The sequence below is a fragment of the Typopeltis vanoorti genome, chromosome 24 (genome assembly GCF_054136105.1).
Source record: "Typopeltis vanoorti isolate ZY-2024b chromosome 24, IOZ_Tvanoo_1.0, whole genome shotgun sequence".
Taxonomy (NCBI): Eukaryota; Metazoa; Arthropoda; class Arachnida; order Uropygi; family Thelyphonidae; genus Typopeltis; species Typopeltis vanoorti.
This window is the reverse complement of record NC_143572.1, coordinates 50,855,001-50,875,797: the sequence shown is the minus strand read 5'-3', so window position 1 is coordinate 50,875,797 and position 20,797 is coordinate 50,855,001. Positions and strand designations below refer to the sequence as shown.

General features: G+C 37.1%; 1 protein-coding gene across 2 annotated transcripts in view; it reads left to right on the top strand.

The window, feature by feature from the left end:
* LOC150093190 (guanine nucleotide exchange factor DBS-like) overlaps positions 1-20,797 on the top strand; it is a 450,940-nt gene that overhangs the window by 368,448 nt on the left and 61,695 nt on the right. For both annotated transcript variants that reach the window (XM_090413275.1, XM_090413276.1), the window contains 2 exons: positions 3,571-3,768; positions 12,394-12,486. In XM_090413275.1, the coding sequence (XP_090269401.1) occupies positions 3,571-3,768; positions 12,394-12,486 (291 nt within the window). The remainder of the gene's footprint in view (positions 1-3,570; positions 3,769-12,393; positions 12,487-20,797) is intronic.

Below are 20,797 nucleotides of genomic sequence, written 5' to 3'. Positions count from 1 at the left end.
CAACGATCTAGTTAAACAGGCAGCAAACTATGATGAAACTGACCTCTTCAAATACAAGAGGCCAAAAGCCATCCTAAATACTAGCAGCAATGATTAATCTCCGTGCCCCCCCCCCCCCCAGGGCGAGCTCACAGCTCATAAATCTTTCCTTCAATTCGTCCTCCCTATCAGACAATGGGGAATAAAAGCATCTTGCTTCACCCTTCTGGCCAATTATGTTATGTAACTTTGTTATCCCTTTTGGGTCTGGCTCCCACTGATATTTTATAATGTTCATCTTTGGGCTTGCTTTCTTCTTAGGGATCAGAGAGGCTTTGCTCAGTGGCTGGTCTTTACCTATCACTGACTGGAGCCACTGCTGAGTTTCCTGTTCTGGGGGTGATTCAAGTCAGGAGCGATGAGTTTAGTAGCGATCCCTTGGGATCATTCAATGAGGTTTAGAGTAATCATAAATCACTCAAAGTTTTCAAAGAGGTATCCCTGCTACCTCAATAAAAGTTGAAACTAGTCCTGGTAGTGACCCTTCCCATAATGCATAGCATTATACACACCTGAAAGGATATATGCTTTGCATTATGGGATACTAAGGCAATTGATGTGATATCTTCATGACTGGGCATCTTTAATTTATAGTATAACCAAATGAAAAAACTTTCAAAAGCTATAATAATATTATTTCTTCCAAGACCCCATGTGGTCTGAAAACTTGCTGCAGGGACATATCACAAGAAATGTAAGCTAGGAGAGAGTGCAAAGAAATATCCCTTGATTTTTGTTAACTACTCTACCAACTGCCAGTCTGGCTGGCAGAGTGATTAATGTATCTGCTCTCCAGCCAAAAGGCTGTGGGTTCGAATCCCACCATGGGCATGGATGTTTGTGATCTTTGAAAATAGTGGTAGTGGTCAGCAGTAGATGACTCTGGTGTTGATGATGAAAGTAGGTGCGGTTAGTGGAGTGGTGGAGACGGAGCGTTGCAGAGCAGGTGCCCTCCCACAATGAGTCTTTGGACTCCCTGGAGATGTTATGTAATAATAAAAAAAAAAACTTTGGTGTTACTACAGATTTTAACATTAACTTTTACTTCCATTATTTTTGTAAAGGCACAATATCTGCACTACTCCTCATAGTTCTTCACAACTTTGTATTATCTGCAAACAGTTGAATATTCCTATTCAAACCTTCCCCAATATCATTAACATAGAACTTAAACAGCAATGGCCCTGAAACAGACCCTTGAGGCACACCACTAGTGACTCTCCTTTTTGGGGATATTGCTCCCACAACTTGCTGATACCTATCAGTCAACCAATCTTTGATCCAATGCACTAATCTAATATCCATCCCCATCTGCCCTACTTTAACACGTTCGCTGCCAACTACGAGTATACTCGTAGTAGGTGAACCTGCTTCACAAGCCAGCTACGAGTATACTCGTAGGACGCTTACTTCCGGGAACGAGATTATTGTAGTGACCTTGAAGAAGCCAAAATGCTTGGCTTGTGGGGCTAGCATCAAAACTGTGTATTCTGATAGACCGTATATGCTCCGTACAAGCCAACTACGAGTATACTCGTAGGACGTTTACCTCCGGTAACGAGATTATCGTACTGACCTTGAAGAAGGAAAACTGCTCGGCGTAGGGGAACAGACCATGCCAAAGTAGCGTGGCAGCGAACGTGTTAACTATGAACTTAATCATGTAGAATCCATCAAAAGCCTTTGTAAAATCTAAGTGTACTACTAAGTGTATTCATCTCCCCTGTTCAGTGCACCTGTCACCTTATTGTAAGCAGATTACTAAAACATAGCATAGATTTGCTAAGGGAAGGCTATCTGTCAAAGACAGTACCACTGTTGTCAACCCAGTTCTGGATCCTGGTTCTCACTAACTTCTCATTATTCAGTAAGAAGTCAGACAATTGATAGATATAAATGGAAGGTTGCAAAAGAATTAAGTCAAAATATCTCAGAGAAAGAGATAATGAACAATTGAGTTCCATTATTAGTTTCCTCTAATAATGGAATTTCTGTGGAGATTTGTTTCGATGTGTCATGAATATATGACTGCACAGGCTTTATTTTCTAGGATGAAAGATGAGCAGAATAATTGAAGCTTTGAATATGAAGAGTGAATAAGCAAGAGAGATAGCAAATGAGTAAAAGTGGTAGTTTTACGAATGAATGATTTAATTGGAGCAAAAGGAGAATCTGAGGGTGGATATCAAAAGATTTTTGAAGAACATAAAAGTTAATAAGGTTGTAGAAAAGATCATTGCATTGTCCATTGATGAGATCAGATGGTGAGTAAAGATAAATGGTATAGTGTCAGAGATATGTGCTAAAAAGAGAATGGAGTTTGTCAATGTGTGGGATGAATTCGAGGGACATAATTGGATCTATATCAGTAATGGATTATATTTAAATGAATTGGGTGTAAATATACTGAAGAGGTTGTTGTTGGAAAGGGAAGTGATGAGAGATGATCAAGAGCTCTGAGAAAATAAGAGGGGATGTGGGAGAGCAGAACAGTGAGAAGAAAGATTGAAGAGATGGTTTTGAATGAACAAGAAGAAGAAAGTAATGTGAAACCATTGAGAGGAATAAGAAATGAGAATGAGGAACAGTTAGGCAAGATTGAGGGAAATTGACTGGAGACTCAGGTGAACAGGAGATGTGTGTGTTGTAAGGAGAGTGGATAGTGTAGTAGTGAATGCATATTGTGAGAGTGATCAACACAAGAAGGGGGGTTGACCTGGGATGCAAGGGGAGTAGGTGGTAATTAAACAGGGGGAACAAAGGTCAGGTGTGAAATATAAGTAAAATACATATACATATAAGTGAAATATGTTTAGATGAGGATGATATCCTGACAAGAATAGAGATGAAGGAATATACTATGGTATTTTTTATGAATATAGAAGGGAGGAAAAGGAGGGTGAATGCTGTTGATATTGTGTTTGTTATAGAAGTGCTATAATAAACACTGCTTTGTTAAAGTTTGCTGTAGGGAGAATTTGACTGCAGTTTATTTATCATATATTTTTCTCATCTTACTGAAAGGATAAATATCCCAACAAGTTGGTTGTAGCAGATATAACAGAGGTTGACTGTGATTTATTTCTTCATTAATAGATATTTGGAGTCATATATTTATTTGCAGTAAGAATGTTCCTATCATCACTCATTTTCTCAAACATCCAAAAGCTACATAAATGCATTTGAAATGTCACTATATTTCCTCATCATTATTAGCATTTGCTGAGAGAGAGAGAGAGAGAGAGAGAGATGACTGCCAAGATAGAGGAAATGCTTGACAGCTTCAAGGGTTAATCCATCTGAATTACAGATACTTGTACTGATTAAAAGCTGGAGCAAGTTGGTGAAGCACTTGCATCTCTTTAATGCTTACACTTAAGGTCAGTTTTTTTGTGAGCTTCTTCAAAAATGTAAACAATGATATAAAATTCATTACTGGAGTTCTGCAAATGATGTTTTGATTTTTTTGTTTTAGTGCATATGGATGTAAAAATATCTTTTTATTCAGGTATGCTGTTTCATTATTTTCAGGGATGTTTGACAGACTATGGACAGCTGCTTTTACAAGGCTCATTTAATGTGTGGGTGGAAAGGAAAAAAGACAGAATTCCAGATATTCGATTTATACCAAAACAGCGTTATATTTTTCTTTATGAACAGTTACTCCTTTTTACAAAAAAATATGGAAGAGAAGGTAGTCCGAGCTATGCCTTCAAAAAAACCTTAAAAGTAAGTAAGTAAATCAGAATATAACTAATACAATTGATTCTCACTATAGTAAACTTGCAGGGACCACAGGAATAGTTTGCTATAGTGAATTTATTTTGGTATGTGCCTATAGAACTTTTCAGAAGTTTGTTATAGTGAGTATGACAGTGTTATAGTAGTGTTTGCTGTAGTGAGACTTAACTGTAATTTATTTTTTCATTAATTGATATTTGGATTCATATATTTTTTCCCCATCTTATTGAAGAGATAAATATTTAATTTTATTTACCATTATTTAAGACTTTCATGGAGTCAGTTAGAATCAGCATAGGGGGTCTTGCCCAGCAAGTAACATCTACTGCATTGCACTGTAAATTCATTAACACTCTTCTTCACATTCACACCCATTCTGGTTCACTCTTCCACTACTCTCCACATAAAAAATCTACTGCTCCTCATCAACTATGTTGCACTGTAGCTTCTAGAATAGCCTGTTGTTCTTCAAAAATTATTCATTAAGTGGAGAACGAGAACAAGGGGCTCTTCTTCTAGAGCCTCTTGATTTCTTTCTACACTCGAATAATCCTTTTTGTATTAATGTGGTTAGGTGTCTCCCACACTAGTTTTAGATGTTTTTAGTTCATCAGTGTAAGTTGTTATATTCATGAATAATAATGGATTATTTATGTTAAAAAACATAACATTTTCATTTAGCATATTATTATTATTCGTGACGCCTCCAAGGAGTTCGAAGACTCGTCGCAGGAGGACACCTACTGTACAACTCGCCATTTCCACCACTACCGAACCTCTACTACCAATCAACTACATCAGTGCCATCTACTGCCTGCCACCATCACAACAAGTATCTTTTGTCTGTAAATTGCATGTGTTCTGAAGGGCCGATTTGTCTGAATGCGGGATGAAAAACCTGAATTACCAGGAGAAAAAACCCTGCTACCATCGTATGAGATTGGCTAACTCACCTTCAATTAAAAAAGTCAATATAAAGATTCCTCCCGTCACGATGGGAATCGAACTTATGCTTTTCTAATCGAAGGATTGCAATGTACCATCATTCTTCCAATTACTCTACGAAGGCACTTGCTGACCTATTTGTTGACATATTGTTGACATTTTTGGATTGATAATTGAATCAAAAGTGCAAAATTCATGAGAATTTATTAGAACCACTTAAGTATAATTGTGATCCTAATGAGTGTGTAGTAAAAGGTGTTAAGTTTAGGTATTAACTAACTCATCTAATGCAGCTTTTTTTTTTTTATTTTTTTTTTTATTTTTTTTATATAACTTTGAGTAAGTAGCACTCCTTTCCAAAGATGTGGATAAACTTAGTCCATCAAGCTATTCATATTAATATGATGCAGTAAAACAATAAGATTAAAAAAAAAAGGTGTTATGTTAAACAAAAATTTTATGTTTTTTAACATAAATAATCCATTATTATTATTCATTAATATAAACTGAAAACCTGGTTATCAAATCTGCACAGTGATCCATATGTGGCCTGATCAAAGTCCTGTGCAATGGAATCAAACACATCCTTATTTCTGCATGTCAGTGTTCTCCACATCATTCCCATAATCCGCTGCGTTGTCTTCACAATTTTAGCAAAACATCCACGAAATTCAAGTAGTTCCTATCCACTATAATCCCTAAAATTTTCATCTCCTCCACCTCTAATTCACATCTTCAGTTATCCATTTTACACCAACCTTATTTAATCTCATGATCTATGGAATGCACTCATTCATTGCCTCTGCCAGATACTTCCTGAGAGACCAAGCAGCATTGATTTCTTTCCCATGCAATTCCTCGTTCCATGATATCGCTGCAAACTGCCTCACGAGTTTGCCATAATTACTTGCCTTATAGTTCCACATATTACTCTTTATGGCCGGCCACCACCCAAGTGATCACTTCATGGTCACGTTAACCAATTGGAGGAAGACGTGAGACTTCATTTACAACTATCTTCTGATGAGATAATCAAATACAAGACCCTTGATCCATGTTTGGCTTCTGTTACATACTGCTTAAGGTAGTTATCCCTTAAAAACTCAATTCATTCTCTTGGTTCCTGTCTCTTCATTCCAGTTTATATTACCATAATTGAAATTACCATAATCATCACCCTTTTCTTATTAGCCAGACCAGACCAGTTTGTCTTAACATTCATGGTCAATTCTTTACCCTTAGAGAGCACAACTTGTTGTTATCATTACACTTCTCTACCTCATTCTTTCCCTCCATAATGCACAACACACTCATGCAATGCATTCACCAGACCAGAATCAGCATCATGATTGATTGAGACAAAAAAAAAAAAGTACTGGTAAGCAAATTTCACAATCATCAAGCAACAAGAATCTTTTTTTTTTATTGAGCCTTCATTAAAATTATCTAAGTTATTTTAATAATAATATAATAATAATTATTATATTATTAACATCTCACCTCTATGGAGTCAGAGACACATTGTGGGAAGTAAACACTATTGCACACAAAGCTCATCCAACCGTGCCTTAAAACTGATTCAATGTATCTACATTCACAACACACTCATGCAATGCATTCACCAGACCATGTAAAGAACCTTCTCTTCACTCCTCTGCTCATACACTCCTTATACGGTTTCCAGCAATGGCCTCTTATTCTACTCCCATCTCCCATTCTATGAAAAATCTGTAATGTCAACCTGATAACAATCCCTGACTAGCTCATATGTCTCAATCATATATCCCCCTGCTCTTCCTCCTGTTCATGAGGTTTTGCAATTTACATTCTCTCAATCTGTCTTTGTATTCTACATTCCAAAGACCACTGACCACCTTTGTGAATCTTCTCTGGGCCATTTCTAACATATCCTCATCACCATGAAAACCCAGTGACCAAATGTGTCTACAGTAATCCATATGAGACCTGATCAAGACCTTATACAAAGGCATCATTGCCATTATCCGATTTGACAACTTCAAAACGTGTACAATGTGGACCCTGAATTTCAGGTCCTTGTCCACCCCCCCCCCCCAGATCTCTCATCTCCTCTACCTCATTTAAAGTTTCCCCCACCAAGTGTATACTTTGCAGTGGGCAGTAGATGGTGGAGACAGACAGTTGTAGAGTAAGTGTCCCTCCCTTGATGAGTCATTGGACTCCCTGGAGGTGTCAAGTAATAATAATAATAATTCCATCATTGCTTACCAAATTTCAAAACCTTACACTTTGTAGCATTGAACTGATAGTTCCACTTACTTGCCCTTTTTTGAATTCTATTTAAGTCCTCCTGTAAGGCCATAATATCTGCTTGACTCTGCATTGCTCTCCCCAATTTTGCATCATCTGCAAATAGCTGATATCACTAGTTAAACTATCCCAATCCTTAATATACAAATTAAACGACCATGTTCCCCCCCAAAAAGTGACTTCCTCTTTCAGGGCACCCCAGTATACAACTTTCTGATACCTATCTGACAGCCAGTCACTGATCCAACTCAGAACTCTGTTATCCAATCCCATCCATTTGAATTTATTTAACAGCTTGTTGTGTGTAGTCTATCAAAAACTTTTGCAAAATTCTAGTACACCACTCTGTATGCATCTCCCCTGTCCAAGATATTTGTCACCTGTTATAGTACTTGAGTAAGTTAGTAAACATAATCTTCCTTTAACTTTAATATGCTGATAACCACAGAGAATACTGCTGTTATCAACCCATTTCTGTATCCTACTTCTCGCCAATCTCTCTAGTAACTTCACAACTATAGGTATACATATTAGCCTATAATTTGTAACTACAGCCTTATCACTGCTTCTTATTCTTTTAATGCCAGTACTACTGCCATTTCCCTGGAACATTCCCTTAAGATGCATGGTGATATTTAATCAAATCCTATCACCTTCTTGATCCTCGCTTGCCCTCCTTTATATGTTGCCTGAGATAGTTATCCCTCAAGAGAGAACTTTGATTTTGCAGGAGATTTATTATTATTTAGGCCTCCATGGAGTCAAAAGACTCATCATGGGAGGTCCCTCTTAGGAAACACAAAGTCTATCATACCACTCCTTAAACTTGTTGACTGTTCTCGCTCTCACCACTCTATCAGACAATGCATTCCATGGTTCAACCACCCTCCATGCAAAGAAACCACTCCTCACCCCTCTTGCTCACAGTTTCCTTTCATAACTTTCAGGGATGGCCCCTTGTCATCACTCCTTCCCTCTGTTCAACCAAGCAAAAGAACTCCCCAGTGTCAACCCTGTAACCACCTCTCAACAGTTTAAAAGTCTCAATCATATCACCTCTCCTTCTATTCACCAATCTCTGCAGTTTGCATTCCCTCAGCCGATCCTCATAACTAACATTGTAAAGTCCTGAAACCATTTTTGTTATCTGCCTTTGTACCCTTTCCACAGTTAATTTATCCCCTTCAAATCCTGGAGACCAAATCTGTGAAAAATAGTCTTAGTGTGGTCTGATCAGAGTTGTACAACGGAATGATAACTCTTTTATCTCTGCTGGTCAGTGTCCTTCTCATTATTGCAGCAATCCTCTGTGTTACCTGTTCACCACCTTTGCAATATGTCCCCTAAATTTCAGGTTTCTATCAATCATCAACCCCAGATGTCCCCCCTACTTCCTCCAGTATAGCTCTTCCAATAGAGTATGCAGCATCCCATCGATGTGTCCCAAACCTCAAGACCTTACATTTTGCTGCATTTAATATGCTGATAATCACAGAGAATACTCGGCTAGCTGGCCAAGTGGTTAGCGTGTCTGCTCTCCAGTCAAGAGCCTGTGGGTTCGAATCCCGCAGTGGGCACGGACGTTTGTGATTTGTGATTGTCTGTGGAAAAAATAGTGGTGGCAGTAGATAGCATTGTGTAGTTGTGGTCAATTGGTGGATTGTGAGTGGTGGAAGCAGAGCTGTAGAGTAGATGCCCTCCCTCGATGAGTCTTTGGACTCCCTGGAGGTGACAAAATAATAATAATAATACTGTTCTCTTGTCATACAGAATACTGCTGTTCTCTCATTTAAAGTTTGTATTTATGTAATATTGTGTGTGTTAGTTTTTTTCTAACTCTTTAATGTATGGAATAGCTAATATTTTATTATAATCTATTTTTATTTTTAGGAGCAGTTGTTTATAGAATTTTGATGATAGAATTTTGTTGATAGTACAACCTTCACAATACTGCTTATATCTTATGTATGTTGAAACTTTTAACCACCCTACCGGCCATTATAGATCAAAAAGCATCCTCATACACTTCGTATCCATCGTATATTTCAATGTAATATCAATGGTATTACAATTTTAATATGTACTTCGCATCCATGGTAACTTGGACGTATATATACGTCTTGGCCTGTAGTATGGTTAACTTGGACAATTTCTTTGTAATTACTTCTATACTATATTCATTCTCATTAGTTTTTTTCTTCTTACAACTTTCATATTACTGAAATACTGGTTTTTGTAATGATGAAATGATGTGAATAATAAGTGTGAAAACCAGTTTTAAAACTATTTATTGTGTTTTATTATTATTAACACCAGACCACCATAGAGTCAAAAGACTTATCATGGGAGGTACACACGAAGCCCATCAAATAGTAAAATGTATCCATATTCACCACAGTGTCAGGTAATGCATTCACTGTTCCTTATGTCCATGCTCACAACCTACCTCTATGGCTTTCAGGAATGTCCCCTTGTTCTATCCTCTTCTCCAATTCTATGAAACATTTATTCCACATTAACCCAGTAAGAACCCTTCACCAACTTAAATGTTTCAATCATATCCCTTCTCTTCCTCCTATTCACAAGTTTTTGCAAACTGCATTCCCTCAATCTGGCTTCATATCCCACATTCCAAAGAAAATTTACCACCTTAGTCAGTCTTATGTGGACCTTTTCCAATACATCCTCATCACTACGAAAACCAGTAAAATGGTACTAGAACCTCTTTATTTCTGCACTTTAAGGTCCTTCACACCGTTGCCATAATCTGATGTGATGATTTCACAACTTGTGCAATGTGACCTCTGTACTTGTCCACTACCAATCCAAGGTCTCTTGTCTCTTCAACTTCCTCCAAATTTTCTCATCAAATGTATATTTTGTATTCCTGTTGTTGCCTATCAAATTTCAGAACCTTACATTTTGCAACATTGAACTGACAGTTCATACATTGTATGAACTGTCAGTTCATACAATTGTATTGTCCACTCATACAATCTATTTGAGTCCTCTTGTAAGACCACATCTGTTTAATTCCTCGTCACTCTCTGCAGTTTTGCATCATCTGCAAAATGTTGTAAATCACCAGTTAAATCTATCCCAGTATCATTAATATACCAATTAAATAACAGTGGTCCCAAAACAGACACCTGAATAGGCATCTCAGATAGGCATCAGCAAGTTGTGTTTGTGGGTGCAGTATCCCAGAATAGTAAAGCCACACCCACATACACAACTTGCTGATACCTATCTGCAAACCAGTTGCCTATCCAACTCACTAATCCATAATCTAGTCTCGTCTGCTCCAATTTAGTTACCAACTTGTGGTGTGTTGCACTCAGTTGGCAAGGACAGCAAAAGTGCAGTATTAGTAAATTAGGCCAAGAAAAATTCTAGGCTTTTTTTTTTTGATATGTGGCAAGCAGAAATAAGAATCATTATGGCAAGATGATGATGTTTCGTGCCTACCTTATGCAGACATAATTCCACTGCTACCATCAGTAGCACTTCCCCTCCCTTCTTGTGATTTCTATTCTCATTAAAAATAAATAAATATTCTAACCTTCCATTTCTATTCCCATCAGGATATCATCCTCATTCAACCATGTTTCACTTATTCCAACAATTTTTGAGCAAATTAATTCATTCAATGAAGCAATTTCATCTCCTTTATTTTTGATGCTCCTGTCATTTGTAAATAAACCCAAAACAAAAAACAGTTCACTTTTAGGTCTATAACGAGTCCTGCTCAAGTTAGTTGTGATTTCCCCACAACACCTGCTCTTTCTAAATCACCATTATCACCACTTATCCCATATGTCTCCTCCATCTCAACTCCCCCCTTTCCACCTCACATCCTGATCCATTCCATTTCTATGCTAATCATCTGCATACACAATACACACATTCACTACTACTTCCAGCATTAAAATCTCCCACAACACCTGCTCTTGATTTAGCAAGAGCAGGTGTTATAGGGAAATCACAACTAGCTTGAGCTTGAGTAGGACTCGTTATAGACCTAAAAGTGAACTGCTTTTTGTTTTGGGTTTATTTACAAATGACAGGAGCATCAAAAATAAGGGAGATGAAATTGCTTCATTGATTGAATTTATTTGCTCAAAAATTGTTGGAATAAGTGAAACATTTCCATATTTCTCTTGCATTCCCATTCTCTACTCATCTCTCACACTAATACTACTACTATTTCCTTTACCAAGCACCTCAATCTCATTCATTTCACTCTCCTGATCTGTCACTTTACTTCCTCTGATCTCTTGCTTGCATCACATACAGCACTTTCTTCTAGCAACAATTTCTCCAGTTCATTTGAGGAATTGTTCAATCCATTCTTCACATATCTACAAGCTGTACTCCCTTCTGTCAAGGTATAACAATTCATCATTGTTATACCTTGACAACACACACACACACAGTGACAACCTTTCCCACTATATTATATTTTATTCTCTTCAGTAACCTGCTGATATCCATCCTTACATTCTCCTTATGTTCAACTAAATCATTTGTACCCACAACCACCACTAACTCTCTTTTGCTCCTTTCTTCCTCATATTCAAAGCGTGAATTATTTTGCTCATTCTCCCTCCTGGAAAGCAGACCGTATGGACTCTATCATTAACCAAACCTATAATAATGGAATCTTAATACACTGCTATTCTCAAGCCACTCATCGTCTCTTTTTCTTTCATTCTATCCTTTTGCATTCTTGCATTTGTTTCCACTAAACATCTAATATCACTTCACCTATTCCTCATTTCATTTTGAACAAACTCTTTCTTCAAATCTTGCATTCTTGCAATTTCACTCTATGTTGCTCCTGTAGTCTCACTCCCTCTTGTTCTGTCATACGTTTATTCTGTTTCCTCATTCCTACTTCTTTTGACTTCCATATCACTTACTTTTGTTTTTTCATTTTTATGTTCTTTCACTTCCTCAGTCTCACTAGCTTTTGTTCTGCTATTCGTACAGTCTTTTGCACTCACATTTATGCTTTCATTCCTTTGGTCTGTTTTGCATTTGCTTATAACTTATAGTCTAACAAAATATCACACTTTCTACAAATCCATATCTTTTCTCATCTCCTGTTCAATCTCTCCACAAACACATTTTTCACTTTCTTTGTATGATGAGTTTCAAAAATATTGGCATTCCCTTTTTATATTAAATATATAAATATTTAATATAAATATTTATATTAATATTTCCTATTAATATTAATATCTCTATTTCCTGCTCTTCATTCAAAATGTAATTTGTGATAAAATTGATAACTTTAATAATATTTGAATTGTATAACTTGTTTTAAAAAACTGAACTTCAGAAGGTGGCCTATACCTTAGTGCTTTATTTTTTCAGACTTCCCAGATTGGGCTGACAGAAAAAGTTCGTGGTGATTGTAAAAAGTTTGAAGTGTGGCTTGTAGGAAGGTCTGAAGTATTTATTATACAGGTAATTCACTTACAAATATTATTATGACTGACTCCCAATAAAGTTAACTCATTTGTGAATATTTACTGCCAGTCATGCTATACTTTAAATTCATTCACAGACCAAGTATTCTCTGTCCTCTGACAACACATTCCATTCACATATTACTCTCATTCCTGTTCCTCACTCCATTCTTATGCAATTCCAGGAGTGACCCTTTCTTCTTGTTTCTATCTCTTCTTTTGCTCATTAGTCGGTCCCAGCAATATCTGGCCCAATATCTCTTTCATGGATTTGACATTTCATAGCCCTTTTATTATGTGTACCTAACTTTCAACTATCTGTCTCTAGAATTTCCTTATATCTCTAAAATTTAGGTGATCAAATCAGCATGTGATAGTTTGAATGTAGTCTAACCAAAGCTTTATGAAAGGAGATTATTTCCTTTTTCTATATCTACTTCTTAGTATTATTGGTCCCTAGAATAGGGTTTTCAGATTATATTAAAAAAAATTAAATAATTAAAATATTTTAAATTTTAATGTACTGTAGGCTTGCAGCATTTTCTGAGTGAAATTCACATAAAAAAAAAGTAAAAAGCACTTCAATTTTTTCATCACTTTTAAAAAAATGATTAAATTCTATGTTCTCAATGATGGTATAGGAGATAAGAAAAAATTGTGTAATCTTGACAGTTCATAGTTGGAAACTGTTTTCAGAATGGTTCATCCAGAAATGTTTTAGGAATTGACAAGAAGAGGAATATTGTTATATAAAATTTCAGTGGAGTTGACTGTGAACAAGGTATTCAGTTCTCACACTAGTACTAAAAAAACAAATAAAAAAGAGCTAAGAGACTATAATGCTAATAACTTAGCATTATTTTCAAATTATACATTCTAGTATTATTAAGCTGCAAAAATGTCTTTCTGTTGTGAATTATTTGTCAATAAGATAAATATCTTGTTCTGAAGTAAAATTGCTGCAGTATGCTTAGTGTCCATAATATTAAATATACTCATGCTATTTACTAAAATAAAGAGCCAAAGGCTTCATTTCGCTGATGCAAAATTATATAAATTAAGTGGATATTAAATTCAACATCATTTCAAAGCCGAATACAGAGACTATAAAAGTTCCGTGTGAAAATTGACCAGAGTGCTTGCAGAAATACGCTGCTGCCATACTACGAGTTGCCCTAGCCGAACCTAATAAGAAAAGCACAAACACTAAAAGTGCCTGTATATTGCCTGCTATTGGTCCATTTTGATAGGTTTCACTAGTTTCACCTCTCCGACGCTTCAAGTTCCCTAGTACTGAAAGTTTTTGCTCTCTTATGTTTACTGCCTAGTCTCTGTCAAAAACCAATGAGTTTGAACAGCTGTCAGACTAGTGAAACGTATCAAAATGGACTAATAGAAGGCAATATATGGGAGCTTTTAGCATTAGTGCTTTTCCTATTAGGTTTGGCTAGGGCAACTCATAATATGGCGGTGGTGTATTCCCGCAAGCTCTCTGGTCAATTTGTGCATGGAACTTCTATAGTTTCTTTATTCGGCTTTGAAATGATGTCGGATTTAATATCTACTTAATTTATATAATACCTATGCTAAATAAAATCCACTAATAACATACAATTAATGGCAGGTGGCTATAAATAGGTGATGATTTATAGATTATCTCTGAGAGACAGTATGTACATTTAAGTATGTTTGATAATGGGCACTGTTTGTGACTTTGAATGACTTCAGAGTAAAATTATTATTAGTAGTAATATCATACTTCTTGAATGATTGACAAACAGAACACTCACAATAGACTCTGACAACCCATTCCACTCATTCATTTCAATAATGAAATACCGTGAGTAGACATATTTAGAATAATTATAATGCTGGATATAAACTTGCATAATATATTTTATTAGTGTAGAAATTTCGCATAAGTATTATAGGCACCATCAGTACAAGAACACATCATGGCAATTGAACATTAAGACAATTCCAAAAAGTGTCACCTAAGTAGTTAATGTAAGTTAAATAAAAGGGTCAGTAAATTTCCTAACTTATTAAAAAAAAAAATAATAATATTTTGATAAAATCAAGTTAGGAAAGATTAGCTGATTTAAAAAGTACTATCTCCCACAAAGGGGAGAGACGTAGATCAACAAAAACTGTTTAAGTTAGGGGAGTGAAGTAAGGTTTCACATGTTTCTTTATAAAGTTGTTCCATGAGAAACCAACTTTTATGAAGAACTCTTGTCTTGTTTCAGTGAACTTTATGTCTAGTGATGATAGCATGTTCTGCAAGTTCAGACTGGTTAGGCTCAAGGTATTGAATGCAAGACTTGGATTCTTCTAGCCGAATAAAAGCAGTTCTTCCTGTTTATCTGAAGTAAGATAAACCCCAAGAGTAAGGAATCTAGTAGATGCCTGGATAATTGGGATGTGGATGCATGTCCTTACGAGAAGCATAAAAGGTTTAGATTATTCTGATGGGACAAAAGGCAACAAAAATATTCAGTGGTTTTAAAACGTCTTTCTGTATTTGAAGAGGTAGAGATACCATAACTGTTAAAAACTCTTTTGATGAAAGAATTCTAAAAACCATTAGATAAAAAGGTGGAATTAATATGTTGTAATCCTTTCTGTAACAGTTCATCTGAAGAACATAAGGAGGTAAAAAATGTTCACACACACACACACACACACACACACACACACACACACACACACACACACACACACACACACACACACACACACACATATAATATATTTATGCAATTCTTTAAGTAAATCAAAATTCCAAAGGCTAATGAGTTCACATCAATTCCCTTGGTATCCCATAATGCAAAGTACACATCCTTTCAAGTAGTTCTAATGCTAAGTATTTATGAGAATGGCAACTATTCAGATCAGTTTTGACCTTTATTGATGTCTCTTTTATAGTGGGAACCAGACCCAAAAGAGATATCACTATCCCCTACTTGTATATGGGATATATATATAATGCAAAGCACACCCCTTTCAAACGTGTATAATGCAATGCATTATACACATTTGAAAGGTCACTACCCAGACCAGTTTCGACCTTTATTGAGGTCTCATCAGTAGGAGAGATACCAAGGTCCTTATAAGGACTGGCTTAAAGGGGCGAAGCAAGAATGCTTTTCATCTTCCCCGTTATCTGTAGAGAACAGTGTAGGGATAAGGTGTCATTGAGCTATTAAAGCTCTGATCATGGCAGGGAAGATGAAAAGCCTCAGTTAGAACTTCATTGGCTACAACATTGTCATCCATTACCCTCCAAGGGTATTAATCACCGCATCTCACGGTCGATTCATCACCTACCAAGGTTTTTAGTAATACAGAGCCTTATCAACTTTACCTATACAAGTTGCTACAAGGTGCTTTTACTTTGAATAAGAAACTCTGGATGAGATAAAGATGTGAAAATTTTTTTACCTTGGGGATAATATATATTAAGGATACCAAGTAATTTTATAAACTTGGTTTTTTTATTCCTTCTCCCAAGTAAGCAAAACGTAGTTCAAGTCTAAAAGGTAGTGCAACACCAGGGCAACTTGTTGTAAAGGTGGGTAAAGCTCTGATCACTATTCTTAGTATTTCCCATAATGTAAAAGACATCTCACTAGAAGATGTATACTGTTATACAATATGGGTGGGGAGGGGTCACTACCCAAATCGGTTTCAACCTTTTTTGAGGTCTCCTCAGTGAGTAGCTAGACCCTGAAATACCAAGGTTTTTAGTAATACAGAGCCTTATGAACTTTACCTATACAAGTTGCTACAAGGTGCTTTTACTTTGAATAAGAAACTCTGGATGAGATAAAGATGTGAAAATTTTTATTATTCAAATTCAGAGTTTCTTATTCAAAGTACCTTGTAGCAACTTGTATAGGTAAAGTTGATAAAGCTCTGTATTACTAAAAACCTTGGTATTTCAAGGTCTCGCTACTCACTGAGGAGACCTCAAAAAAGGTTGAAACCGGTCTGGGTAGTGACCCCCCCACCCATAATGTATAACAGTATACATCTTCTAGTGAGATGTCTTTTACATTATGGGAAATACTAAGAATAGTGATCAGAGCTTTACCCACCTTTACAACGAGTTGCCCTGGTGTTGCACTACCTTTTAGACTTGAACTACGTTCAGGCACAAACTTAACTGTTTTGCTTACTTGGGAGAAGGAGTAAAAAAACCAAGTTTATAAAATTACTTGGTATTATTATTACCACCCCGAGACCTCATGGAGTCAAAGACTCATCTGGGAGGTCCTTTTATCACACACACAGCTCATCATACCGTGCCTTAAACACATTCAAACACTTTGCAGACACCACATTCTCAGGCAAGGCATTCCAATCATTCACAACTCTGCATGGAAAAAACCTCCCTCTCACTCCCTTACTCACACCCTCTTTATACAGTTTCCAGGGATGACCTCTGGTTCTCCCCTGATTTCCCACTATTCTCTGTATAACTTCTCCAGCATTGATCCTATAACAACCCCTTACCAACTTCTAGGTCTCTATCATATCTCCTCTCTTCCTCCTGTCCAACAGACTCTGCAAATTACATCTTCTCAATCTTTCCTCATACTCGACATTCTAGAGGTCAGAAACTACCTTAGTCGGTCTCCTTTAGACCCTTTCCAACATCTCTTCATTCTTCTGAAAACCAGGTGACCAAATCTGGGCACAATAGTCCATGTGTGGCCTAATCAAAGCCTTATACAATGGAACAAGAATCTCCCTACTTCTACACATCAGTGTCCTCTGCATCATTCCCAGAAGCCTTTGTGTTGTCTTCACAATTTTGGCGATGTGTCCCCTAAATTTTAGATCCTTATCCACTATCATCCCCAGATCTCTTATTTCCTCTACCTCCAACAATATATTCTCACCAAGCATAAATTCTGCATCCCATCTTTGTATTCCAAATTTTAAACTTTACAATATGCAACATTGAACTCGCATCCCCATTTCCGTGCTCAATCTATTCAAGTCTTCCTGTAACGTCACAATATCTTCACTACACTTTATGGTTTGTCCCAACTTTGCATCATCTGCAAACAACTGAATATCTCCATCCAAATCTTCACCTATATCATTAATATACAAGTTAAACAGCAATGGACCTAAACAGACCCCTGAGGCACTCCACTAGTGACATTCCTTTTCCTGGATATCGTTCCCCATACACAACTTGTTGATACCTATCAGATAGCCAGTCCCCAATCCAATGCACCAATCTAATATCCAACCCCATCTGCTCTAGTTTGACTGTCAACCTATCATGAGGTACTCTATCAAAAGCCTTTGCGAAATCCAAGTATATTACTGTGTATCCTTTTCCTCTGTCCAAGGAAGCAGTCACTTTATTGTAATAAGTAAGTAGATTACTAAAACATGACCTTGCTTTAGCAAATCCATGCTGTCCATCAAAGATAATACCATTGTTATCAACCCAACTCTGGATCTAAGTTCTCACAAGCTTCTCCAACAACTTAACCACAACACCTGACACACACAGATAGGCTTATAGTTTGATGCTTGAGTTCAATCACCTCCTTTATGAAGTGGCACAATCTTACCCTTCTTCCACTCCTTAAGAACTTGACCAAGTGCAAGACCCATATTAAAAAAATATGTCAAGGCAGGCATCAACTCCCTGGCACATTCTTTCAGAATACGTGGTAATATATTATCAAGTCCCACAGCCTTATTAACATCTAGTTTACTCAACTCCCCAAACACCTTTTTGCTCACTTACAGTCATTCTCTCCTCCCCATCAGCAACTGCTCTCAATCTCTCCATGAAGTCACATTCACAAGATTGAAAGATCTTTATGAACTGCTCATTAAGTATCTCCACCACACATTCTGCATCAGCTGTCTTTATACCATTTCCTCCAATCAATGTCATCCTTCCATAATTATTCTTTCTTTTGCTGGCTACATATCGAAAGAATTCCTTAGGATTCTTTTTGGCTTCATTGGCCAACTGCTGTTCATAGCTCTCTTTAGCTACCCTCACTAACCAAGTCACCCTTCTTGTTTGGTCTTTGTAGACCTGATGGAATTGGTTATTTTCACTTCTCTTATGCCCTTATCTCCACAATGCCCTTTTTCTCTGTATCGCATGCTTAATCTCTTTATTCATCCATCTCACACCCACCTTATTTAACCTTCTTACCCTTGGAATACATTTAGACATTGCATCTACTAAACAGTTTTTGAAAATACCCCAAGCTGCATTGATCTCTTTTCCAGCTAACTCCTCATTCCATGCTACACCCTCATGCTGTCTCCTGAGCTCTTCATAATCAACCCCCTTGTAGTTCCACTTATACCCTTTTCTCACAGAGGTCCTCGCACTACTGGCAACCACCCAGGTAATCACCTCATGGTCACTCTCACCAATTGGTGGATGATTTGACACCTCATTTACAGCTACATCCTCTGATTAAATCCAAGACCCTCAACCCTCGTGTTCCCTCTGTTACATACTGTCTGAGGTAGTTATCCCTCAAAAACAAGAAACTCATTTGCTTTACTTCCAGTTGCTATCTCATCATTCCAGTCTATATTGCCATAATTAAAATCACCCATAATGATCATCCTTTTCTTATTTACTTGGCTAATTTGATTGTACATTTCATTATCACCACCATCCACATTACCTGGTCTATAACAACATCCCACCAAGTATTTGATTCCATTCACCTCTATCTCACACCATACTGCCTCAAAACCACTAGCACTATTTCCCTCTTGCATCTCCACTTTATATGGACATAACTCTTTTTCTATCATCAATAGCACTCCCCCCCTCCCTTTTTACCCCCTCTGTCCTCACGAAACACATTATACCTTTTCATCTCTATTCCTGTCAGGATGTCTTCCAACCATGTCTCACTTATTCCGACAATCTTTGGGTGAACAGACGCAATTTTTGCAACCATTTCATCTGCCTTGTTTCTTATACTTCTAACATTTGTATACAAACACAACAGTTCATTTCTGGATCTACAGCTAGTTCCACTGATACTACCACTCACTCGATGTGATCTCTCCATGCTCGACTGGGGCCATTTCCCTTTCTGTTTCTTCATTTTAAAACCCTTTTCAATTCCATTTGTTTCCTCTTTATCCCTGGTCATCTCATTCCTTTCCTGCCTACATATGCTCACCTCCACTTGGAGCATCCACCTTTCTCATGCTGTGTACCCCTGTCCACCCTGAGCCTCCCCATTTCCCTGCTCCTCTTGCACATCCATTCTCTCATTTTCTATACTCATACCACTCACTTCCCCATTCATAACCACCTCTTCAATCTCTCCTGTCTTACTCTCCCGCTCTTCCACATCACTTCCCACTCGATCTGATTCATTTCTCTCTATTCACTTCTCTACCATCCCGCAGCAGTTTCTCCAAGCGTCTCGCCCATAACCACTCAAATGCAGTCCATCGCTCCCATACAGCTCACTTCATCCCTCAAACTCATTCCACACATTAACAAACTGTACTCCCATCTCCTCATACATTTCAGCCAGCATATCATTCATAATCCTTGCTCTCCGCCTCATTTCACCACAGTCATACCTAGGCAACACGCTAACTATCCTTCCTGTCACACTATTCTCTTTTATCCTTCTAAGCAGCCTCCTGATATCCATTCTGACACACTCTTTGTCCTCTCTCAAATCATTTGTACCTATTAATACTATTAACTCTTTTGCTCACTCCTGCCTCATATCCAATGCCTCAATCACTCTACTCATTTTAGCACCTGGAAAACATACCTTGTGCATTTTATCCTCCAGCACACCTTTAATAATGGAGTCGCCATACAATTCCACTCGCTCATCCTTCGTTAACTCTTTCATTCCATCATTATTTATTTTAATAGTTTTTACCTGAATTTTCTTAATTTCATTCCGCATCCATTTCATTTCTTGCCTCATCCAATCCAATTCAACTTCCGAATCTCGCGACACATTCTCTCTATCATTCAATCTTTTTAACTTTCTAACTCTCTACCCCCTCTTCTCACTTTCACTCTCATTCATCCTTCTTTGTTTCCGTAGTTTTGGCCCAGTATGCGTCCAACATTCGCTATCATTCTTCCCATTTTCACACTCATTCATTTTTCTTTGTTTCTGTTCTTTCAGTCCAATATGCATCGAACTTTTGCTATCGTTCATTCTTTTTTCCTTATTATCCATTCTTTCGATTTTTTTCACTTTCGATTTCTGTGTCATGCCATTTCTAGTTACATTTGTTCTCTCAATTTCGTTTACTTC